A 20,223-nucleotide genomic window follows, 5' to 3' on the forward strand; every position below is an offset into this window, starting at 1 on the left:
CGAGGAATATTGTACTTAAGTCGAATCTCATTCAATGCGGTTTGATGATTCTGATGATGGTACTTAGCGTGGTAGTCAGCGATCAACAGGTTTGTTACGTGATGTTGCCTCGGGAGTATAACTGGGTTTTTCGTGGCCTCATCTGCCCATTCGCAGGCGCCGATACGTCCTTGCATTCGTAGAACACCGTGCTCATCGATGACTGGATTTAGTTTGTAGAGAGCACTGGATTTCGGCAACGTACGTTCCCAGGGTGAAGCTCCTTGTACTCGACTGCGTATCAATCGAACTTCGTCCGAGTAAGCCTGCTGCTGAACACATCGGTAGATTGTGTTCTCAGCTGATTTCAACTCCTCCTGTGTCAGAGCGCCTCTCACTAGTGTGGTTTTTCTAACGGTGTTCTGGAAGTTGATGAAATAACGGTGTAAGTATCCGACAGATCGCAAAAGTCGTTGCCATTTCGAAAAACGTTCGAAAGAGATGATCAGTGGTTTGGCTCCTTGGTGGTGAAGAACGCTAGCACGGATCTCTTCCATCGTCGTTCCTTGATCTCCAGCGTCGCCAGGCCACGAATCTTCGGGTTCTAGTAGGAAGTCTGGTTCTCGGAACCAACGACTGCTCGGCTGAAAGTTCGGCAATCTTTGCCACTTTGTTCCTTCATCCGCTACGTTCTGCTTAGTTGGAAGCCATCTCCATTCTCCTACTTGTGTGGTATCAAGAAGTTCGCTGACCCTAAACGCAACAAATTGGCTGTATCGTCGATGATCAGACCGTAACCAGCACACTACATCACGGGAATCAGTCCAGAAAACTCGTCGTGTAATCTTCATTCTGTGTGACTTGACAATACTATCGGCAAAGCGTGCTCCAACTACTGCGGCCTGCAACTCAAGACGAGGAATAGAGAGGAACTTCAACGGGGCTACACGGGTCTTTGATCCAATCAGCGCACATTCCGCCTTATCTCCTTCTTGGAATTTAAAGTAGGCAACGGCAGCTATTCCATTTTCACTGGCATCGCAGAAAACATGCAGCTCCACACTGTTGGTTGACTCGATGGACGTCACAGTTCGGTAACAGCGTGGGATAGTAACTTGACGAACATTCGGCAGCGCTTCAATCCATGTTAACCACTTCTCGGTCAACCTCGAGTCGATCTCATCGTCCCAACCGGTTCCGGAACGCCAAATCTCCTGGAGCAGGATTTTCAAATAAATGAGAAAGTTGCCGATGAGTCCCATAGGGTCGTATACAGTCATCAAAGTTCTCAAGACTTCACGTTTCGTTGGCATCCTTGCTCCGGAAAGTAGTTCTGCATCGTGTTTCGGTGATAACTTGAACGTAAACGTATCAGTAGTTGTGTCCCACCACATTCCGAGGACTTTCTCCGTTGACATCTCCGGACAGAAGCTCATGTTTTTCTCCACGGTAGGTTTTTCTTGTAGGTTTTCGATAACGTAACTTGAGTTAGAATGCCAGTTTCTTATCTCGAACCCTCCTTGTGCGTGAATCCAACGAACTTCTTCAGCTAATTTCGTCGCACCTTCTTCGGTTTCTACGCTTGCCAACATGTCATCCACGTAGTGCTCGTACTTAATACACTGAACTGCCCTAGGGTGTTGTTCCTCGAATCTGTCAGCGTTCCGGTTCTTGACGTAATGCGCACTGCTTGGAGAACATGCCGCTCCGAAAGTCATTACTGTTACCACGTACACCTCTGGATCTTCGACTGCAGCTGTATTGGGCCACAATATCATCTGGCTTCGCTGGTCCTGCTTTTTCATCTTTACTTGAAAGAACATCTCTCGGATGTCTCCCACGACTGCGATGCGAAATTCACGAAACTTGAAGAGGACAGTTAACAGGGATACTAGCTGATCAGGTCCCGTAAGAAGGAACGAGTTTAGCGATACTTCGTTGACTTTGGCTGCTGCGTCAAACACGATACGCATCTTACCGGGCTTGTTCGGATTCGTAACAGGAAATATCGGCAAATACCAGTCGTTTGGATGTTTCTCCGCTTTTTCCTGGATCGATAGTCGCCGAATATAACCTTTCTCCTCGTACTCGGACATCTTTGCTGACATAGCCGCTGCTAATTCAGGCTCTCGCTTCAGTCGTTTTTCTAAACAGGCAAGACGCTTCAGAGCCATTCCTTTGCTGTTCGGTAACTTTAGTTGATCGTATCGCCACAACAATCCAGTCTCGTAACGGTTTCCAATAAGACGCGTTTCAGTAGACAAAATCTTCAACGCGCTTTCTTCGTCCTTAGAGAGAAGTGACCTCGAAGATCCATAGATTCCCATCGACTCGATTGAGAAGTACTCCTTCAGGGCTTCATGAACATCTTTCTCGCTATCTTTGTTACACGGGCAAATGTGGAAGCTATGGTAACCACTATAGTCTGACTCGTTAACACCAAACTCCGCTGTACAGGGACCATACAATATCCAACCAAGTCTTGTCTTGGATGCCATCGGCTCGTTCTCATCTCCCTCAAGGCTTCTTAAAGAACTTCCCAGGCGACAGTTGTTCATCCCTATAAGGATTCGTGGAGAAGCTCCTTCGTAGGATCGTAGGGGTAACCCATCAAGATAACCGTACTTCGTCACCATTTGCGGAACTGAAACTGACTGCTTCGGTAGAGAAAGGTCCTTGACCGTATGAACCTCCGACAATTCGAACACTTCACTTGCTTCGGTTGTTCCGGAAATCTTCAAAGCTAGCACAACCGACTCCTTTTCTTCCCGACTTTGGCCTCCAGTCCAGTCAAGACACAATGGATAAGGGGTGCCATTCAGACCAAGTTCTTTCAGTAGACCGTGCTCCATTAGAGTTGCAGATGATCCATCGTCGAGGAACGCAAAGGTGTTCACTTGCTTTCCTTTTCCGTAGATTGTCACAGGCACATACCGAAACAGAACTCTCCGAGTAGCCTTTGAATGCGTGTTGCAACTCTGCGTTGTAGAATTTGAGGGCGAGTTATCGTTGCTAGACTTCGTTGACTCAGATGCCGCTGGCTTGCTGTAGCGCTTATCGTCATGGAGAAGCTTGTTGTGCTTGTACGTGCAACCGTTTCTTCCGCATGGTTCTTTCACCTTACAAGCACCAAAATGCTTCCGCAGACACTTCCTGCACAAATTCTGCTCTTTGATGATCGTCCAACGAGACCCGATGTCCAATTTAAGGAATTTCCGGCACTGTTCAAGACCACTGCATTCACCTGAACACGACACGCAACCTTTCGCCTTCGAAACAGTAACCGAACGTTCTTTTACAGGATTCTCAAAACCTCCACTGGCTTCCGAATGCACGTTAATAAAATTCTCATTCTTTCTTTCACGCTTTTCAATTTTAGGTGGATTAATCGATGGCAACGTTATGGTGCTCGCCGCTGTAGCCACCTTTCCTAACCAATCGCTGAATTCCCAAAGAGTAACTCTCGCCAGTCCTTGTCGATAGAACGCCCAGTTCATTCGTATGGATGTCGGCAGTTTACTTATTAGTTCCTGTAGGAGAGCTACGTCGAACATATACTCATCGAGACCTGAAGCTGAAATGGCTGCACAGACGTTTTGGACAGCCACGCCGAAGTCGATGACTGTCTGTAACTTATCCTCCTTCGGTGCTGGCATTTCTCGGATTTTGCGTATGAACGTGTAGACGATAGCTTCGGGCCTTCCAAAAAGAGTTCTCAAAGTCTCTATCACACCTGCCAAATTTTGAGGATGCAACAAACGGCATCGTACCGCTTCCAAAGCCTTGCCTTTCAAACTTCGCTGAAGCCGCAGCATATTTTCCTCGTCGCTGAATCCGCATATTCGACTTGAGCTCTCGAAGCTCGCAATGAAAAGAGGCCACTCTTCTGGATTTCCGGTGAACACGGGAAGCTCCTTATTCAAAACTTGACGCGCTGAAATCTGATTCTGGCTCAACATGGGGTATCCACCAAAACCACCGGCACTCCTGGCTTGAGGATGAAATCCAATTCCGATACTATTCGCACCGAAGGAACCGCCATAGTTTGACTCGAACGCCGTTGCTTGGGCATGTGGTCTTGAACCACCACCAATCGTACCACTGAAGCTGCTGACATTCGGCTGGAATGTTGTTGTTTGTGAATTCAAACCGGCACCACCGCCAGTCGCACTTCCGTCGATTACTGATTGCCGATTCAAAAGTTGACGACGCTCCTCCAAATGCTTTCTCTCCAAAGCTTGTTTGTCCTCCAGCAACTTTAGCTCATGCGCGAGCACATCGTAGCCGTGGCTTGACTCAGCTACATTCACCTGTGGCAGTGGATTTGTCGTCGAGCTTGCTGTAGGACCAACTCCTATTTGCCATGGCAACGGTTGATTTCGGCTAACATCATAAAATGCTTCATCTCTGGTGACTTGATGATAGGCTGATGCGCTCGCCGCAGATGCGCACCCTAGGGGCCATACAGATGACGGACTACGAACAGCTCCTCTCATCGGTCCAGCGTTGGCCATTTGCGATGCTTGTTCTACCCTGGAACCCGCTGCTGGTCCACCACATGGCCTCGAAGAAACTTGGTCCATCACTCTACGCTCCGCATCCTTCAACCTTTGCTCATACATCTTTCGCTGATCGTTGAGCTCCTTCGCCTGTTGCTCTTCCTTTTCGCGCATCATTCGGTCGAACATCTCCTGCATGACCGATAACTGCTTTGACAGTTGCTGCTGCACATATTCCTCCAGCCTCGAATCCGTTGGCATGAGCCCCGACTTTGGTATCGCTCCGGTGTTGTTAGTTGGTGTTAATGTGCCGGCTGGGACTTGATTAGCTGCGACAAGACATTTTTCACAGTTCCACTCCCGATCCTGAACACTTGAATCCTCCTTTACACACGCGAAGTGAAACCACAGTTCACATGAATCGCATGCTACCATGCGACTATCGTCCGGCTGACGGCACACAGTGCAGCTCACTTCCACAGTTCCCCGCTTGTTAGACATACCGACAGAATGAGCCCCCGATCGTAAACGAATTTATTAAAATTGTTGCGTGAGCGACAGACAGAGGAATTGAATTTTCCGATTTGTTAAAACGACCTTTATTTGACAATATCTTGTTTTATTCGGTGGCGTTAATAAATTCCTTCAGAGAAAATTACAAAGAAAATTCCTACGTTAATTGCCACATAGTTCATGATTTCGTTTGGTTCGAATCGTTTTTATAGTTAAGTGAAATAAATGACTTACGTTTAGTTCCCTTCTGCCTAATCTGTGCTCGCAACTTTGGTAGCACGTGTTTCGTATGCTTTCGTGCAGCACGTGAGCTGGGAAGATTAGTTTAGGTTAGGTTACAATTTATCTATGCTACTGTATAAATTTACCTGATTGGTAGTACATATAATTATTATGGTCTAACGAATGTTTCTACCACTCACAACTGCTTGTAGCTACTATCTTACTAAATTAGGAAAAATTAGGATTTACAAACAATATTTGCTTAAACGTTTCACAATTTTACCTCGGCACACAATTCACTCGCACACTTGCTCTGCTTATGATTTTTCGTTAGTAAAGACCTGCGGTTACTTTGATCACATTTCGTGATTCAAAATTCTGATTGACGGCAAGTGGCAAAGTGGCTATTAGTGAAAGGTGCTTCACTCCGGACGGTTGTGACACAAACATTCAAGGAAGTAGCTCAATAAATTGAAAAGCAATTTAAAATAAGTTAGTATCCGAGGAGCAATAGTAACAAACAAGAACTCAAACATCAATATCTACATTATGTTGTTTTCTCTTTTTATAAATATTCTCAATCTCAACTCTTAAAATATTCTCAATTCTTTTTAAGAAAACAGTTTAGTTTTAGGTTTCAAGGTATTTTTATTTTCAAATTAAATTTTGTTTGAATTATGAAAGCCAATACTAACTTTACGTGTCGCCATTCGCATAATACGGGAAGTGATATGATCTCACGCTTATCGACTATGCCATGATGGTTGCGACATTCACATTCGTTTGTGCATGTGACTCATTCGCGTGTTTTGCCAAACATAACGATAGCAGCTCGTTTTCTAAACAGTTATGTGGAACATGTAGTTGCATTTGTAGTCGAGTTCAATTAGAAAAAAAACCTTTCATTTAAATCTTTTCAGGATTGAACCAGTCATATATTCGCTAATCCACGTCATCGCAGGACTAAAGATTCTGTAGCTTTGCTGGATAATGATAGCGGCTAACAATGCTCGCAGCACCAACAACGATCCGGTGGAATCGTCGGAATCCAGCCCGATAACGGGACCTGCAAATGGGGGAGGTTCATCCCGGATCATGCGCCAGTTTGGCAGTCTATTCCAGCCGTCCACGGCTGCCAGGGCCGACCCAGCCGGGTACGTCGAGTTTGGCAGCATTTCAGATCCGGAAACTCAATCCGGTCGAACGTTGGGAACCTTTGCGGGGGTGTTCTGTCCGGTAGCGCTTTCAATGTTCAGCGCTCTGGTGTTCATTCGAGTCGGTAAGCTTCGATAAGTTAGTGGAAAATAGTTTTTTTTTATATTTTTTGCTAAATTTTTTGCAGGTTTTATTGTCGGGAATGCTGGCTTATACGTAACATTGTTGCAGTTTATAATTGCGTACGTAATTTTGCTTTTTACCGTATCCTCGGTATGTGCAATTTCCACAAATGGTGCTGTCGAGGGAGGAGGTGTTTATTGTAAGTTTAATTTCAACCATCTTCAAAATAATCATAGATATTAACCGATATCATTTGTTTTTTCAGTTATGATAAGCCGCACTTTGGGTCCGGAATTTGGCGGATCTATTGGAACACTGTTCTTTCTGGCGAATGTAGTGGGTTGCGGTTTAGCCATTTCCGGTTGTGCAGAAGGTATCATCCAAAACTTTCACTCAACTGATGGTCACACCGAAGGAATTCCTGATGGTCGATGGTGGCGATTTCTGTATTGCAGTTCGATCAATACCTTGATGCTATTGGTGGTGCTGATTGGAGCTGAAATGTTTGCCAAAACATCGATGATGATTTTGGGAGTCGTTGTAGTGTGTTTACTGTCCACTTACATCAGTTTCCTGTCGATGAGTGACATTTCTGTACCGATACCAGAGGAAAACACTTTGGTGCAGAATGCTACCAATAGAGTATTTGGCAACTACAGTGGATTGAGTTTAACAACACTGATGGAGAATTTGTACGCCCACTATGGTCGTGATTATACATCACACGGAAATGAAGTAAACTTTGCGGTCGTTTTCGGTGTTCTGTTTTCCGGAGTAACGGGAATTATGGCTGGAGCTAACATGTCCGGTGAATTGAGAAACCCTTCTCGCAGCATTCCGGTTGGAACATTATCGGCCGTTCTGTTCACGTTCTTGTGCTACATTGCATTGTCAGTGTTTATGGCTGCAACAACGTCAACATTTTTGCTGCAAAATAATTTTCTGTTTTTAGGACCGATTAATGTATGGCCCACTTTCGTAACTATCGGTATTCTAACGGCAACATTCTCGACGGGCTTAAGCAATCTTATTGGGTCCAGCAGAGTTTTAGAAGCGCTCGCCAAAGATAAAGTATTTGGATCGTTGCTGAATTTTGTTATTCGTGGAACCTACAAAAACAATCCCATAACTGCAGTCATTGCCAGTTGGATTTTGGTGGAAGCTATATTACTGATAGGATCGTTGAATACTATTGCTCAGATCAACTCGGTTCTATTCATGCTGGCATATTTGGCAACTAATTTGGCTTGTCTAGGAATCGAAATAACCGGAGCCCCTAACTTCAGACCAACGTATAAATATTTCACCTGGCACACAGCATTCGTCGGTTTAGTTGGAACAGGGGTCATGATGTTTGTAATCAACCCAATCTACGCTTCGTCCAGTGTTATTCTTTGCCTGATCTTGGTGATAGCGCTGCATTTGTTCTCTCCCGCCTCGCAAGGAGCTCAGTGGGGCTCCATCTCACAGGCCTTGATGTTCCATCAGGTTCGCAAGTATCTGCTCATGTTGGACTCGCGCAAAGATCATGTCAAATTTTGGCGCCCTCAGATGCTTTTGCTTATTTCGAGTCCACGATCATGTTGCCCGTTAATACATTTTGTCAACGACATGAAGAAAGGTGGTTTGTACGTCATCGGACACGTGAAGCTAGGAGAATTCTCTGAAAACGACTCATCCAATGACCCAACAATCGAAGAATATACCCAATGGTTGTCACTAATTGACCACATGAAGGTGAAAGCCTTCGTGGAGCTGACCCTTGCCAAGACAATCCGAGAAGGAATTCAACATTTGACACGAATTTCCGGTATGGGAGCGATGAAACCAAACACCATCATTCTTGGTTTTTATGATGAAGAATCATCCAAGGACTTCCTGGAGCAGTAAGTTCTGTATATTTTCCTATAGTCTGTTCATAGCTTAATTATTTTTATGACTTCTAGCGAACATTCCCCGTATAAAACTGAAAAATTTGACTCTGAAGGTATCAAACTTTTTCCTTATCGAGGAAATGGAGAACAAAAGTCTCTGCTACCAACGGATTACGTCCAAATTATTGACGATGTTCTACGGATGAAGAAGAATATCTGTCTCTGTAGGCATTTTCACCGATTGGATAAGCAAATGATTGCCAAGAGTAACCACATTCGGTACATCGATGTGTGGCCGGTTAACATTTTTGAGCCGAAAAACGAGGATCCTTTCAATGTGGTGTCCCAATTTATGCTGCAATTGGCATGTATCATCAACATGTTGCCAGTGTGGAAGAAGCTAGAGTTACGAGTGTTCCTGTGTGAATCTGAACCCCCAGCGGAAAACAGGTAAGTGATACCACATGCTCTAATCGTAATTTATTGATCATTCGATTCGTCTCTGTGTTTCCATATTGTGATTGTATTTTTTTTTTGTAATTTACCAACGTTCTGTGCTCGACTATACAACCATCTACCATCACGTGTGTTCCGTCAACGCGTTGAAAAAACCATAAACTTGTTCTTTCTGTGCGTCAATCGCGGCTAACAGTAATTTTCAAACAAACAGCGCACCATTTGAACGGCCAGCAGAGCATCGATTAAGTCAATTGCTTAAGTCTCTTAGAATATCTTCCACCATTCATAAGGTGAGTAATGATCTCATGTTCAATGTTAGGGCAAGATAAAAGTAATTTTGTTTTTCAGTTACCCGAGTGGAATAAGGACATCGATTTCCCTAAGCATAGAGCAATTCTAAAACAGTTTACCAGCAATAGTGACAGCAACAAGGTGATGACCGAAGAAAGCATAAACCGCTCCAAGCTTTACATGCAAAGGTACTTCACAACATTCAGTAAATAATGGACATAAGATTTACTCCTTTTTCCAATTGTAGAATAAATCAAATAATTCGGGACAAATCGAACGCAACAGCAGTCACATTCATGTACCTTCCGGCTCCACCGAAACTGTCTACTATTGACTATAAGGAAAAGTGCCACCACTATCTGGATCTGCTAACAGAACTAACGTACGATCTTCCGCCGACGATATTGGTCCACGGTGTTAATGCTGTGACCTCGACTACGCTTTAAACGTTGAGCACACTAACAAGTATGTATTTCATATAAGAATACAGAACAACACAAATTCTCACTGTCACACGTTCAAACGAAAACGCAGCATCCTCGTTTCTCAATTAAATAATGCACGTTTTGTCATTCTACTGTGTTTGTGAATAAGTTGTGTGCAATTAGCGATCTTAGAAAGACATTAGCAATTATTGCCACCTAGTAAACCCAACATGTTTTGAAAAATGCTCCCTAGAATGGTATAGCATTCAAATAGCTTAGCTGAAAATTATTCTTCCAAGTTGATGGACACGGAAGCTATCAATACACAAATAGATGAAGCATTTTTTTATATATATATTTATTACTTGTATCTGTTATGTTCGGCGTAGAATAAAACAACACACCAGTTTTACTAGTTTTATGCGGCATATTTATCTATTTGATCGGAACAAATTGCTGGTCGTAGTAATGAGCAAAGCAAAGCGTGGAACAGGAACGGAAAGCAAAAGAGTATTACATTCGATATCATTCTAATTGTGATCTATAAAAAAACCGTACAAGTGAACTCAACTCTGGTTCTTCATCCAATGTGTGCTGATTTCGAGAGTTATTCAGATGATGGGAGTTGGTATACCAATGGAACTGATAATAAAGTAAATCTATTTAGATGTCTAATATATTTTATTAATAAATACAACTGTGTGATTTATTCGAAAGAAAAGCGCCACACAGTTTATCAGCCCCATGTGGCATACTGACAAGACTTCAGCCGTTGAAAATCGATTTCCAGCAGCGACGGCGGCAAATCACATTCTTTCAGTTCGTCTGGATAGCTCCAAAATGCGGGCCAATCCGCCGGCGTCTTGTACTTTCGTTTTGTGCGATGCTGCAGGAAGGTATCTACGATGGCATCGGCGGAATCAAGTTTTACAATCTGCTCCGCTGTGCGTTTACGCTTTTGATTTTCATTCCAATTAACTGTTTGAATTAAATCAATAGTTAAAAATATTTATGTATAAAAGATATTCATTTCATTTGCTCTACCTTGCTGCTGTAGTTGTTGTAATTGGTCCGATGTGTAATGATTGTAACGGCAGTTTGACCCGTAGATACATTCTTGTCCTAATAACAAGGTTCTACAGGTTTTCTTCTTAGATGATTCTGATATAATTTGTTTTGCATCTGAAACATTATTTTAAAAAAAATATGAAAGTGATGGTTCTTTAGAAATTGTTTGATACATAGATTGCCTACATACTATCACACGAAAGACAACTTTTATGGGAACGTATTTCAACTAATGCGCCTTGTATAATTCAATAAATAGCTGAATTTTATATTAAATATTTTTTTTTGTTTTTGATAGGAGTTTAACCCATTTATGTATGTCATTCTTCCTCGCTCTATATTAAATATAAATTTTATCTATCTTTATTAATTCTATATTTTTATAGGTTCTTACCTTGAAATGATTTGTAATGCTCCGCTCTGTTACGTTGATGTGGGATTCCGTCGTTATGCTTTTTAACTATGACCGGATCTCGTTCAATATGCCGGTCGCAATAGTCACAGTAATATTTTCTGCCCATGATTCAACATTTGGGTTTTTTAAAAAAATATTTTATGAAATAAGCGTTTTGACTTTTTTGCCTTTTTATAGCAAACTCGCATATGCTAGTTGCTTTTTATCGAACTCGCATATACTATAGCTATTGTGCTTGTTGGTTATTGACGATTTGCAATAACGAAATTTGGTAGATATATTCAACAAAACTGAAAATATTAAATAATAATATGAAATCCCTTATGATAATTGTTCATGTTTTCAGTAAAGTTTTCAAGATTTTCCAAAGCTCTCATGCACATTAAAAAAAAACAAAGTCTGACAACAACTCGAATGATGACACTTTGTCACTTTCGTTCGCAAGCTATCCAGATGGCAGCAGCATGGATGTACTGAACACGAATAAGGGCATCCGCAGCAATCGCGAGCAAAGTGAAAATGCTCACGAGTTTAATCACTTTTATACCGCACCGGGGGTTAGTATATGGGTGAGCAAAATAGGGCCGTTGCCGTCGGGACCGACAAAGTCACCAAATTTGCTCACAAGAAAGGGGCGAGAGCAAACATGCACTGAAAAATTATAGACTACTAAATGTTTATTGATGATATTCTTTATTTTACAAAATGTTGAATAAAATGCATGATAAATTCAATTTAAAATAACAAAATAGTAATGATCGCATGGTAACTTAACTGGAAATGTGCTTTGGGATTTTTGATGACTGTCTGGGTGGCACCATATGCGAATTATTTTTCTAAAGATCTCTTAACAGTTTAGAACAGTTAAGATTTCCTAAACAGTTTATAAAATACTATAACCATTTGTGAACGTATATCGATATAAGGTTTTTAAGGAACTTCTTTATTCATCACTTTTTTTAGAAGAGGAAAAGGTATATTTCGAAAATGGGGCCCAAGTCACGGCCAGCACATCTCTCACTGAAACATAGGGTGGTTTTTTCTAGGGCCCGAAGGGAGTATCGATATAAGGTTGAATTTCATGATTATTCCACGTACGATATTGTACAATTTCTTAAAAATAAACAGAACGAGTTCGTAAGAATCTAATTTAAAAAAATATCAGGCAACTGTTTAAAAAATTTTTTAAACTATGAAAAAAATTCAATGCATAGCATTTAATGTATCTTTTTAACCATAACACAGTGCAATATTTGAATACAATTGAAAAAATAATTTATTTTCGAATGAATAAATAACTGCCGCTTTGAATTTATTAATATGAATGATTTTTTAATTCCCTTTTTCAGTGTAACAGTTAAGACTCGCCCGCGATGCTCACCCAACTGGTGCGCGAAAGAGTGTGTATCCTAAAACCGGGCCGCTGAAATGAGCAAAACCGGGCCGCGTATACTCACTCATTGGTGCGTTTGCTCTAAATAAGCAAAACAAATTAATCATAGCAAAACATGTCGATGTTTTAAAAAGTACGCACGCTTTGCTCATGCACATCAACAGCCTTTTTTCGATCGTTAACCGTCGTCGCGACCACACGTATTTTCGAAAAGTTCAGTTTGTGCCGTAAATATTGGAAGTTTTTCGGATATTTGGAAGTTTTTCAGTAGCAAAAAATAGTGTCGACTGGATAATCGTAAAATTGAGTGCAAATTTGAAATTGTTTAGCCATTAAAAGGCGAAAGAGACGCCAGTGATAGTTGGAAAAGAAAAGTGAGGTTACATTCATTTCAAGCAATGAAAGTGTAATCAAAAAGAGAAAATCAAAAATGAAGAAGATCAAGACACGGACAATCCCAGTCAATCCAACGCAACCTCAAAAGCCCGAAATATCGGTGAAAATAAAGAAGAAAATGTACGAAAAGAAAGAAGTAAAATCAATTACCAGTATGAAGCCGGGGAACAAGGCCCGTTTCGAGTGTTAGTAGAAGTAATTGAGAAAAACCAGAAAACCCAAATCAACAAGCTTGCTCTTGCAAATACCCTGCGCAAAATGATGCTCTATAAGGCACATATTTTGGACCTTAAAAGTGTAGGTCGTTACAAGGCTATGGTATATCTAAATAACTTCCAGATAGCGAACCGTCTTACCAACGATAAGATGCTTATGGAACAAAACTATCGAGCATATATACCACAACACTTGATTGCAGTTTCCGGTGTCGTAGCTGGAGTTCCCGAGGACATAACGGATGAGGAAATCTTGGAAGGAATCCAATGTGAGTACCCTGTTATTAAAGTACAACGACTAACTCGCTGGGATAACGAAAAAAAGAAAAAGGAACCCACGCAACGGGTCAGCATCCTTTTTAGAACAAAAAAACTTCCAGAATCAATCAAAATATTCCACTGTTCAGTGTACGTTAGAGCTTTCTACAGGAAAACTGTAATATGTATGAATTGCCTGCGGTACAATCACCGTACCGATAATTGCAAGAGTAAGCAAAGATGTCAAAAATGTACCAAGGTACATTTGACTCCAGAGGATTACGACAAATGCACACAAGATGTAAAATGCTTACACTGCCGTACCCAACACGCAACCACGGATCCTAAATGCCCCGAAAGAAACCGACAGAACAACATCCAAGCTATCTTAGCCCGCACTAGCTTAACGACGGTTGAAGCAATGGAGCAGTTCCCTATTAAAACACAAAACCGTTATGAGGCTTTAGTGGATTTTGCTCAGGAACCGACACCGGAAGAAACGTATGCAAGCATGACAGCAGGAAAATACCAACAACGAAACACTGATCGAGGAACAATTCGCCGTAAGAGAGAAGCTGAAAGGTCTAACTCCCCAATCATAAGCAATGGGGTAGCGGTATTCGAGGAGAGGAAAAAGCAAATCAACAAAAATCAAAACGGAGTAGCACTTTTCAATAAGTACAAAACCACCGAGGCAGAGCGTTTCAAGTTCAATTTAAGAAGGATTCAACAAAACAAGGCAGCCAACAACCCGGTACTGGAAGAAACAACAGCCACACCGTCATCAAGCAAACAACAGCGGCTCGACGACAAGGCAAGTAACCAAGCAGAACATTTCTCGAAATTTGTCACAGGGATGATAGACAGAGGTAAGCTAAATCCTAATAATTTAGAATTTATAACAATAAGCAATACAAATAAAGAACAATAGAAAATGAAAATATTACAGTCAAATATTCAAAGTCTGAACAAAAACAAAAAAGAGATACACCGGGTACTCTCGGGGAATTACTACGAAGTCGCGTTATTGTCAGAAACATGGACCAAACCAGGCGAAGAAAATAAAAGAGAAAATCACATAACAGGTTTCCATCAAATTCTAGTTTCCCGAAACGACGGATATGGTGGCGTGGGAATTTTTCTAAACCATTCTATTAATTATATCCAACTTACCATAACTGTTACTTCCGATCTTATCCAAATAGCTGCCATCAAACTAACAAAGTTCGACTTAGTGGTGGCGGTCATTTATATAGCCCCCCACATCGATAGGAACGAGTTTGAAATCAACATACATTCAATATTCCTACAACTTAGCCAATACTCACGAGTGATTTTCGGCGGAGATGTTAATTGCCATCATCCAACTTGGGGCGACGATAAGACTGACACAAAAGGTTCGTTTCTAACGAGCATGATAAATAGTTCAAATCTAACTCTATTGAACACTGGTGGAAAAACTTTCGTGCCACTGGAAATAGGTAGAAGATCAACAGCGATTGATATTTCATTATGCTCTGCTAACCTGTTCTCGGTAACCAAATGGACATTACATCATCAGTCAATCGGTTGCAGCCAACACTTGATGATAGAAATGGAAATCACAGATTGTAAATCAAATGATGCTCGCTTTTACACAAACTATCAAAAGATCTACGAAGATATATTTGCGCTACACTGCGGGGAAGTCAACAGCTTAGACAGTCTAAAAGAAAAAATTAAAAATACTATTAAGAACAACAGAAAAAAAAGTAAATATGTTCCTAAAATTTGGTGGGATCAGAAGGTCGAAGAAGCATGGCAAAAGAAAACAGAAGCCCTCAGGAACTTTAATACTCAAAGCACAATAGATAATGCTATCTTGGTTAAGAAAACCAGAGCTTTTTTTATCCGAACTAAAAAAGAATCGATGAGAAAAAGTATCGAGGAATTTGCGTCAAGTATTGATCCGCAAATTAGCTCAAAGATACTTTGGGAAAAAGTGAACAAAATTGCAGGTAACAACAAAAAACGAAGAGTGACTAACCCAGTGCAGGAGGATATCGACATGGCCGAAAGGTTCATGAATCTGCATTTTGGAAATAATGACATAGACTTTGACATTCCTCCAACCTATGGACGGACGTGCCAATATAACATTATGACCTCGGACCTATGGAACAAAATACTACACCGAAAGAAGAGCAAATCTGCGCCGTCTAACGACCAAATAACCTACGGTATGCTAAAACACCTAAATCCTTCAATCAGAGATATCGTCATCGAGGACCTGAACAAAATGTTTATCTCTGGATCACTATCTGATCAACTCAAGGAAATAAAAGTTATCGCCATACCGAAACATGGCAAAGATCAATGCACTATTGAAGGCAAACGGCCAATCTCACTTGTCCCGACCTTAACCAAACTTTTAAATAGCGCAGTCTTAGAAAAAATTCAAGCCCACATAGATAATTGCAAAATTCTGTCAGACAATTCGTTCGGTTTCAGAAAAACGGTATCTACATCAACATGCATAAACTTTTTGGTCAATACTGTGAAAGAAAATAAGAGGAGAAACTTTATCACTGCGACTGTCTTTATTGACCTTACGAACGCGTTCAACGCGGTCAAAACTGAAACCCTTGAGACCATCATGGGCAAGCAACGATTTCCACCGGAACTGGTAGTCTGGGTTGGTTCCTTTCTTAGAAATAGGAAGTTGACCATTCAGGTTGGACAACATTATGTAACGCGGATCATCAGCAATGGGTTGCCTCAAGGTGATGTGCTGTCCCCTTCGTTATTCAACATATACACCTCTGATTTACATCTGATTCAGGACGAAGACGCTGTACTCATTCAATTTGCTGATGACTTTGCTCTCATAACGAGAGGGAGAACGCTAGAAGCAGTTGAGAAAAAAACACAAGATCTATTAACCGAGTTCGTCTTAAAAGCCAATGAATTGAATTTTCAAATTAACGCGACGAAAACAAAAATTTTGCTTTTTCGAGGAGGGAGACAAAAACTTAACATACGAATCAACAACGAACCAGTGGAAATGGTCAGAAGCCATAAATACTTGGGAATCCATGTAGACCGAATCTTGGGCTTTGGAAACCACATCAAACAAACTATCCAAAAAATGCAGGAGCGTTCGAAGATGATGAAAGTTATATGTGGCATACGTGGTGGAGGCCACCCCACAACCATGACAATAGTTTTTAACGCACTCCTCCGTAGTACAGCTGAATACGGAACTTCAGTCGTAGGAAACGCTAGTAAGAGCAACAAAGAAAAAATACAAGTTACTCTAAACGATGCAATGCGCAAGGCTAACGGTTGTAGCAAGTCTACTCCCAAGAACACACTACTAGCCATTGCCGGACAGGAACCGTGGCACTTAAGGAACGACTATGTAACATGCAAAGAAATCTCTAGAATCGTCCATTACAAGAACCCAGTCTACAAGCAATTAGAAGGTGTGATAGGGTACCAAAACGACCCCAAAAAGCTCAGCTATGTGGAACGACTGTTCCTGGAACACCGAGATATCTTCAATCGCATAAGTCCCATCGTACAAACTACGACAATCGATGTGAACATCTCAACAGAAATAGGAATTCGCTGCTCAAAGATAAACACAAATCCCCGAGTCCTCAAACAGGCTGTTTTAGGAATTCTGAATAGTCGTTATAAACAGTTTCACAGAATTTACACGGATGCGTCCAAGATCGGTGAGAATTGCGGAATTGGAATATATGTTGAGTCAAATAAACGAAAAATAACTCTGAAGCTCGACCAAGAAACATGTATCATGACTGCTGAACTAATTGCAATCGACATAGCAACCGAAGAAATAAGAAGAGCCAGATTGAACAAATCCGTTATACTTACGGATTCTCTGTCGTCGTGCACATTGCTTGAAAACCATCTGAACCTAAACAACCGCAGAAAAATTGTAGATGATATTCTGAAATCTTGCAGAGAGCTCAATATAGCTATCCAATGGATTCCCAGCCACATAGATCTCCAGGGAAATGATCTAGCAGACGAGTTGGCTAAAAACGGAGCTGAATCAAATAACGTTGGTAAGATACAAAACGTTATGCTTTTAAAAGATTCCTACCTATTTTTCCAAAAAACAAAACAAACCAGAGCAAACGAATGGTATCGAAACTACGCCGAAGAATTTTCAAAAGGGCTAAAATTTTTTAACATACAACCAAATCTATGTGAAAAACCATGGTACCAGAAACTAGAATTAACGAACACCGAAACTCGAACACTCAATAGATTGATGGCTGGACACGACTACAGCAAATACTGGCTGTACAAGTTTAAACTAGTAGACAGTCCAAATTGTGACCTGTGTGATTTACCAGAAACCGCCGAACATATTATTCTCCATTGCAACAAATTCAAAGACATACGCGCAAAATTTAGCTTTGACTGTAGATTTCAAACTATTGCAGAATTGCTAAGAACAAAAAACGTATTGCTCCTCAAAGAAATAGTTGAATTCCTCAAAAACTCAAGAATGAACATATAAATTATTAGTAGAAATTGAAAAACCTCTAAAAAGAAACACTGTGACAAATTCATAAGTTGCCTCCTCACGAATACCGCTGGATATATGGCCATAGCCGCCGATCCAAAGGTGGTTTCAGAGAAACCACGAATAGAAGAAGAAGAAGAAGAAGAACACATCAACAGCTTTCCATTTTTCTTGTGAATTCCGTAAAATATTTATAATAATTGAACTACGATTACGGTAACTATATTAAAAAAGTATCTGTCAAGTTTTGTTTAAACGCTGTCGTTAATGATTTAAGATACATCATGATGTTAGCCGCCGTCAACGCTCCTGTTTTGCCCGGATTCCGGGTGCAGGAAGCGATCGAGCTAGCAAAAGCGAACAAGAACGTGATTCTAGGACCCGGACTACGACAGGACCGTGACGATTTGGTACTGGTCTGTAAAAGTGGTGTTCTTCGAAAGAAAGCTCCTAATACATTCTGGGTCGATTGTCATCAGAAACGATACGTTCCTAATCGAGCTGAAATCGTAATCGGAATAGTCACACAGAAGGCCGGGGACATATTTCGGGTAGACATTGGAGCCAGCGAACCGGCGTCTTTGTCCTATATGGCTTTCGAAGGAGCCACCAAGAAGAATCGACCGGACGTCAGTGTAGGAGATGCAATCTGTGCCCGACTTCTAATCGCCAACCGAGATTTGGAACCGGAACTAATTTGCGTGGACTCACATGGAAAAAAGGGAAAACTGGGAGTGCTGCAAGAAGGTTTCGTTTTTAACTGTAGCATCAATTTGGTGCGAAAAATTTTGAATCCCAAGTGTACATTTTTGGATCTGTTAGCCAAAGAAATGGCCTTCGAGATGGCGGCAGGAATGAATGGCCGCATTTGGATAAAAGGGAAAACGGTTAAGCAAACTATAGCCATTGGGAATGCAATCCTGGCAGTTGAGTACAAGGATGACAGCGAATTGAAACAACTTTGCGACGATATAGGAAGTTACGTTGCGGGATTCTCTTAACAAAAGAAATTTAATAAAGGACTAACAAACTACATGTTGCAATAAATGTTTTATTTGCAAATATTTCCGATATTACCCCTGAATAAAAACAGTCTTGATGACTCTCGCTCGAAATTCAGTGTTGCACTGTGTTGTACCCATGTAATTTTGTTATAGCACACCCAAGTAGCTCGATCGTGATCAGGTGAATTAATTATAATTTTAACTTATGAAAAGTTTACGGAAGATTGAATTAGAAACTAAAAGCAAAGTTAAGAAATAAAAAGGTTTATTTGGACATATCGGTGTTGTATCGGTACACATGGAATATAACTAACGAATTCAGTCGACATACGGTTTTGTACCATTTAAAGTGGTTCAGAAAAACATTAACGCTAAAATATAGTCATATTGTGTGGTTCAATTTAGGATCCACCAAGGCTGATGTTACATCATCCTCTCCTTCACCCTGTAGCGCCTTGAGTCGCTCCAGGAACGCATCCATATTCATCCGTTCCATTTTGGGCATTCCGCCAAGCTTCCGGCGGACACGATTCTTGCGTGCCTTTGCGGTTGTTTTGGACACATTGAATCCATCGGAACAATTGAGGCTGCGGCGCACTTTGGCCTTTCCAAAATATTTTGCTTTCAACGCCGACGGGGATCCTTCTTCGAAAATGGTTTCCAGGTTAGTTGACCTTACATTGGCCCCGCGGCTGTTAATCATGTAATAGTTACGAATCTCGTTTTCCGAGGCGTTCAAACTGATAGGCAGCTTGGTCGGTTTGGCAATTGTACGCCGTTTGATACCATGAAGTTTTCGATCGATTGATTTGGTCCGAAGTGACCTTCGCTTCTGGATTCGGTTCATGTGTGGTGAACTGCAGCTTGGCTCTTCTTCATCCTCGTCATCCGAATCGGTGTTGATTTCTCGTGCTTCGTCGTCGGTTATACTGAGATTCTGCTCCAGAGCCGACATTATGAATGGAAGATCAACTTGCTCAATGTTATTACTGGAAATAAAAAAAAACAGGTTGACTATTGTGGTCTTAAAATTACAGATAAACTAAAATTATATTTACCTTATTGTTGAATTTTCGGTGTTTTCAATACTGGCTAGTAAATTGGCTGCTGTTATATCCATTGAGATTCTTCGAGAAAACAGATTTAGACGCAATAGCAGGCACACATTTTCTACAAAAAAGTATTTAAAGAAGTCCAATAATTAATTCTAAAAATTTAACTATCCGAACCATACACACCTTCCTTTCTGGGACGAAGCTGTTGTTTTATTTGCTTTTCAAGGCGCTCATTGAACCGTCAGTTAAGTGAATATGTGTGCGTGATGGTGATGTGAAGTTACAAAACCTTACAAAACCATCCTTTAAAAATGTAACACTGCACTGAACTTAAGTTAA

The 20,223-nt window shown here is 41.2% G+C and overlaps 5 protein-coding genes across 7 annotated transcripts in view; 2 read left to right on the forward strand and 3 right to left on the reverse strand.

Moving 5' to 3' along the window:
* Window positions 1-2,831, reverse strand: part of LOC129741676 (uncharacterized) — a 14,772-nt gene extending 11,941 nt beyond the window's left edge. The window contains exon 1 of the mRNA XM_055733423.1: window positions 16-2,831. Coding sequence (XP_055589398.1) covers window positions 16-2,831 — 2,816 coding nt within the window. The remainder of the gene's footprint in view (window positions 1-15) is intronic.
* Window positions 2,832-6,096: 3,265 nt separating this feature from the next.
* LOC129747653 (solute carrier family 12 member 9) lies at window positions 6,097-10,222 on the forward strand. 2 transcript variants are annotated; one of them, XM_055741956.1, is made up of 7 exons: window positions 6,097-6,492; window positions 6,556-6,690; window positions 6,757-8,377; window positions 8,438-8,815; window positions 9,036-9,114; window positions 9,173-9,303; window positions 9,363-10,222. In XM_055741956.1, exons 1-7 carry the CDS (start codon window positions 6,204-6,206, stop codon window positions 9,559-9,561), a joined length of 2,832 nt encoding a protein of 943 aa, XP_055597931.1. In that variant the 5' UTR covers window positions 6,097-6,203; the 3' UTR covers window positions 9,562-10,222. The 2 variants fall into 2 exon arrangements, with proteins under 2 accessions (XP_055597931.1, XP_055597930.1); XM_055741955.1 differs by having other exon boundaries at window positions 9,018-9,114; window positions 9,363-10,221.
* Window positions 9,931-11,313, reverse strand: LOC129747655 (zinc finger matrin-type protein 5). The gene is made up of 3 exons (XM_055741957.1): window positions 11,003-11,313; window positions 10,585-10,722; window positions 9,931-10,518 (listed from the first exon to the last, which is right to left on the reverse strand). Exons 1-3 carry the CDS (start codon window positions 11,127-11,129, stop codon window positions 10,277-10,279), a joined length of 507 nt encoding a protein of 168 aa, XP_055597932.1. The 5' UTR covers window positions 11,130-11,313; the 3' UTR covers window positions 9,931-10,276.
* Window positions 11,314-17,896: 6,583 nt separating this feature from the next.
* Window positions 17,897-18,858, forward strand: LOC129748145 (exosome complex component RRP40). The gene is made up of 2 exons (XM_055742648.1): window positions 17,897-18,041; window positions 18,103-18,858. Exon 2 carries the CDS (start codon window positions 18,110-18,112, stop codon window positions 18,824-18,826), a length of 717 nt encoding a protein of 238 aa, XP_055598623.1. The 5' UTR covers window positions 17,897-18,041; window positions 18,103-18,109; the 3' UTR covers window positions 18,827-18,858.
* A 219-nt stretch (window positions 18,859-19,077) lies between these two features.
* Window positions 19,078-20,223, reverse strand: part of LOC129748146 (uncharacterized) — a 96,755-nt gene continuing 95,609 nt past the window's right edge. The window contains exons 1-3 of one of the 2 annotated variants that reach the window (XM_055742649.1): window positions 20,068-20,197; window positions 19,888-19,999; window positions 19,078-19,818 (exon numbers count right to left, since the gene is read on the reverse strand). In XM_055742649.1, the coding sequence (XP_055598624.1) occupies window positions 19,212-19,818; window positions 19,888-19,949 (669 nt within the window). In that variant the 5' untranslated portion in view covers window positions 19,950-19,999; window positions 20,068-20,197 and the 3' untranslated portion in view covers window positions 19,078-19,211. Of the gene's footprint in view, window positions 19,819-19,887; window positions 20,002-20,067; window positions 20,198-20,223 lie in introns of those variants that run through there. The other variant, XM_055742650.1, reaches the window with a different exon arrangement.

The sequence above is a fragment of the Uranotaenia lowii genome, chromosome 2 (genome assembly GCF_029784155.1).
Source record: "Uranotaenia lowii strain MFRU-FL chromosome 2, ASM2978415v1, whole genome shotgun sequence".
Lineage (NCBI taxonomy): Eukaryota > Metazoa > Arthropoda > Insecta > Diptera > Culicidae > Uranotaenia > Uranotaenia lowii.

Coding starts and splice junctions, on each gene's coding strand:
- LOC129747653 (XM_055741955.1), top strand. CDS start 6,204: ATGATAGCGGCTAACAATGCTCGCAGCACCAACAACGATCCGGTGGAA. Junction 6,691..6,756: donor CGAGGGAGGAGGTGTTTATT/GTAAGTTTAATT, acceptor TTGTTTTTTCAG/TTATGATAAGCCGCACTTTG. Junction 9,115..9,172: donor TATCTTCCACCATTCATAAG/GTGAGTAATGAT, acceptor TTTGTTTTTCAG/TTACCCGAGTGGAATAAGGA.
- LOC129747655 (XM_055741957.1), bottom strand. CDS start 11,129: ATGGGCAGAAAATATTACTGTGACTATTGCGACCGGCATATTGAACGA. Junction 10,723..11,002: donor GCATTACAAATCATTTCAAG/GTAAGAACCTAT, acceptor ATAATGTTTCAG/ATGCAAAACAAATTATATCA. Junction 10,519..10,584: donor ACAACAACTACAGCAGCAAG/GTAGAGCAAATG, acceptor TAATTCAAACAG/TTAATTGGAATGAAAATCAA.
- LOC129748145 (XM_055742648.1), top strand. CDS start 18,110: ATGATGTTAGCCGCCGTCAACGCTCCTGTTTTGCCCGGATTCCGGGTG.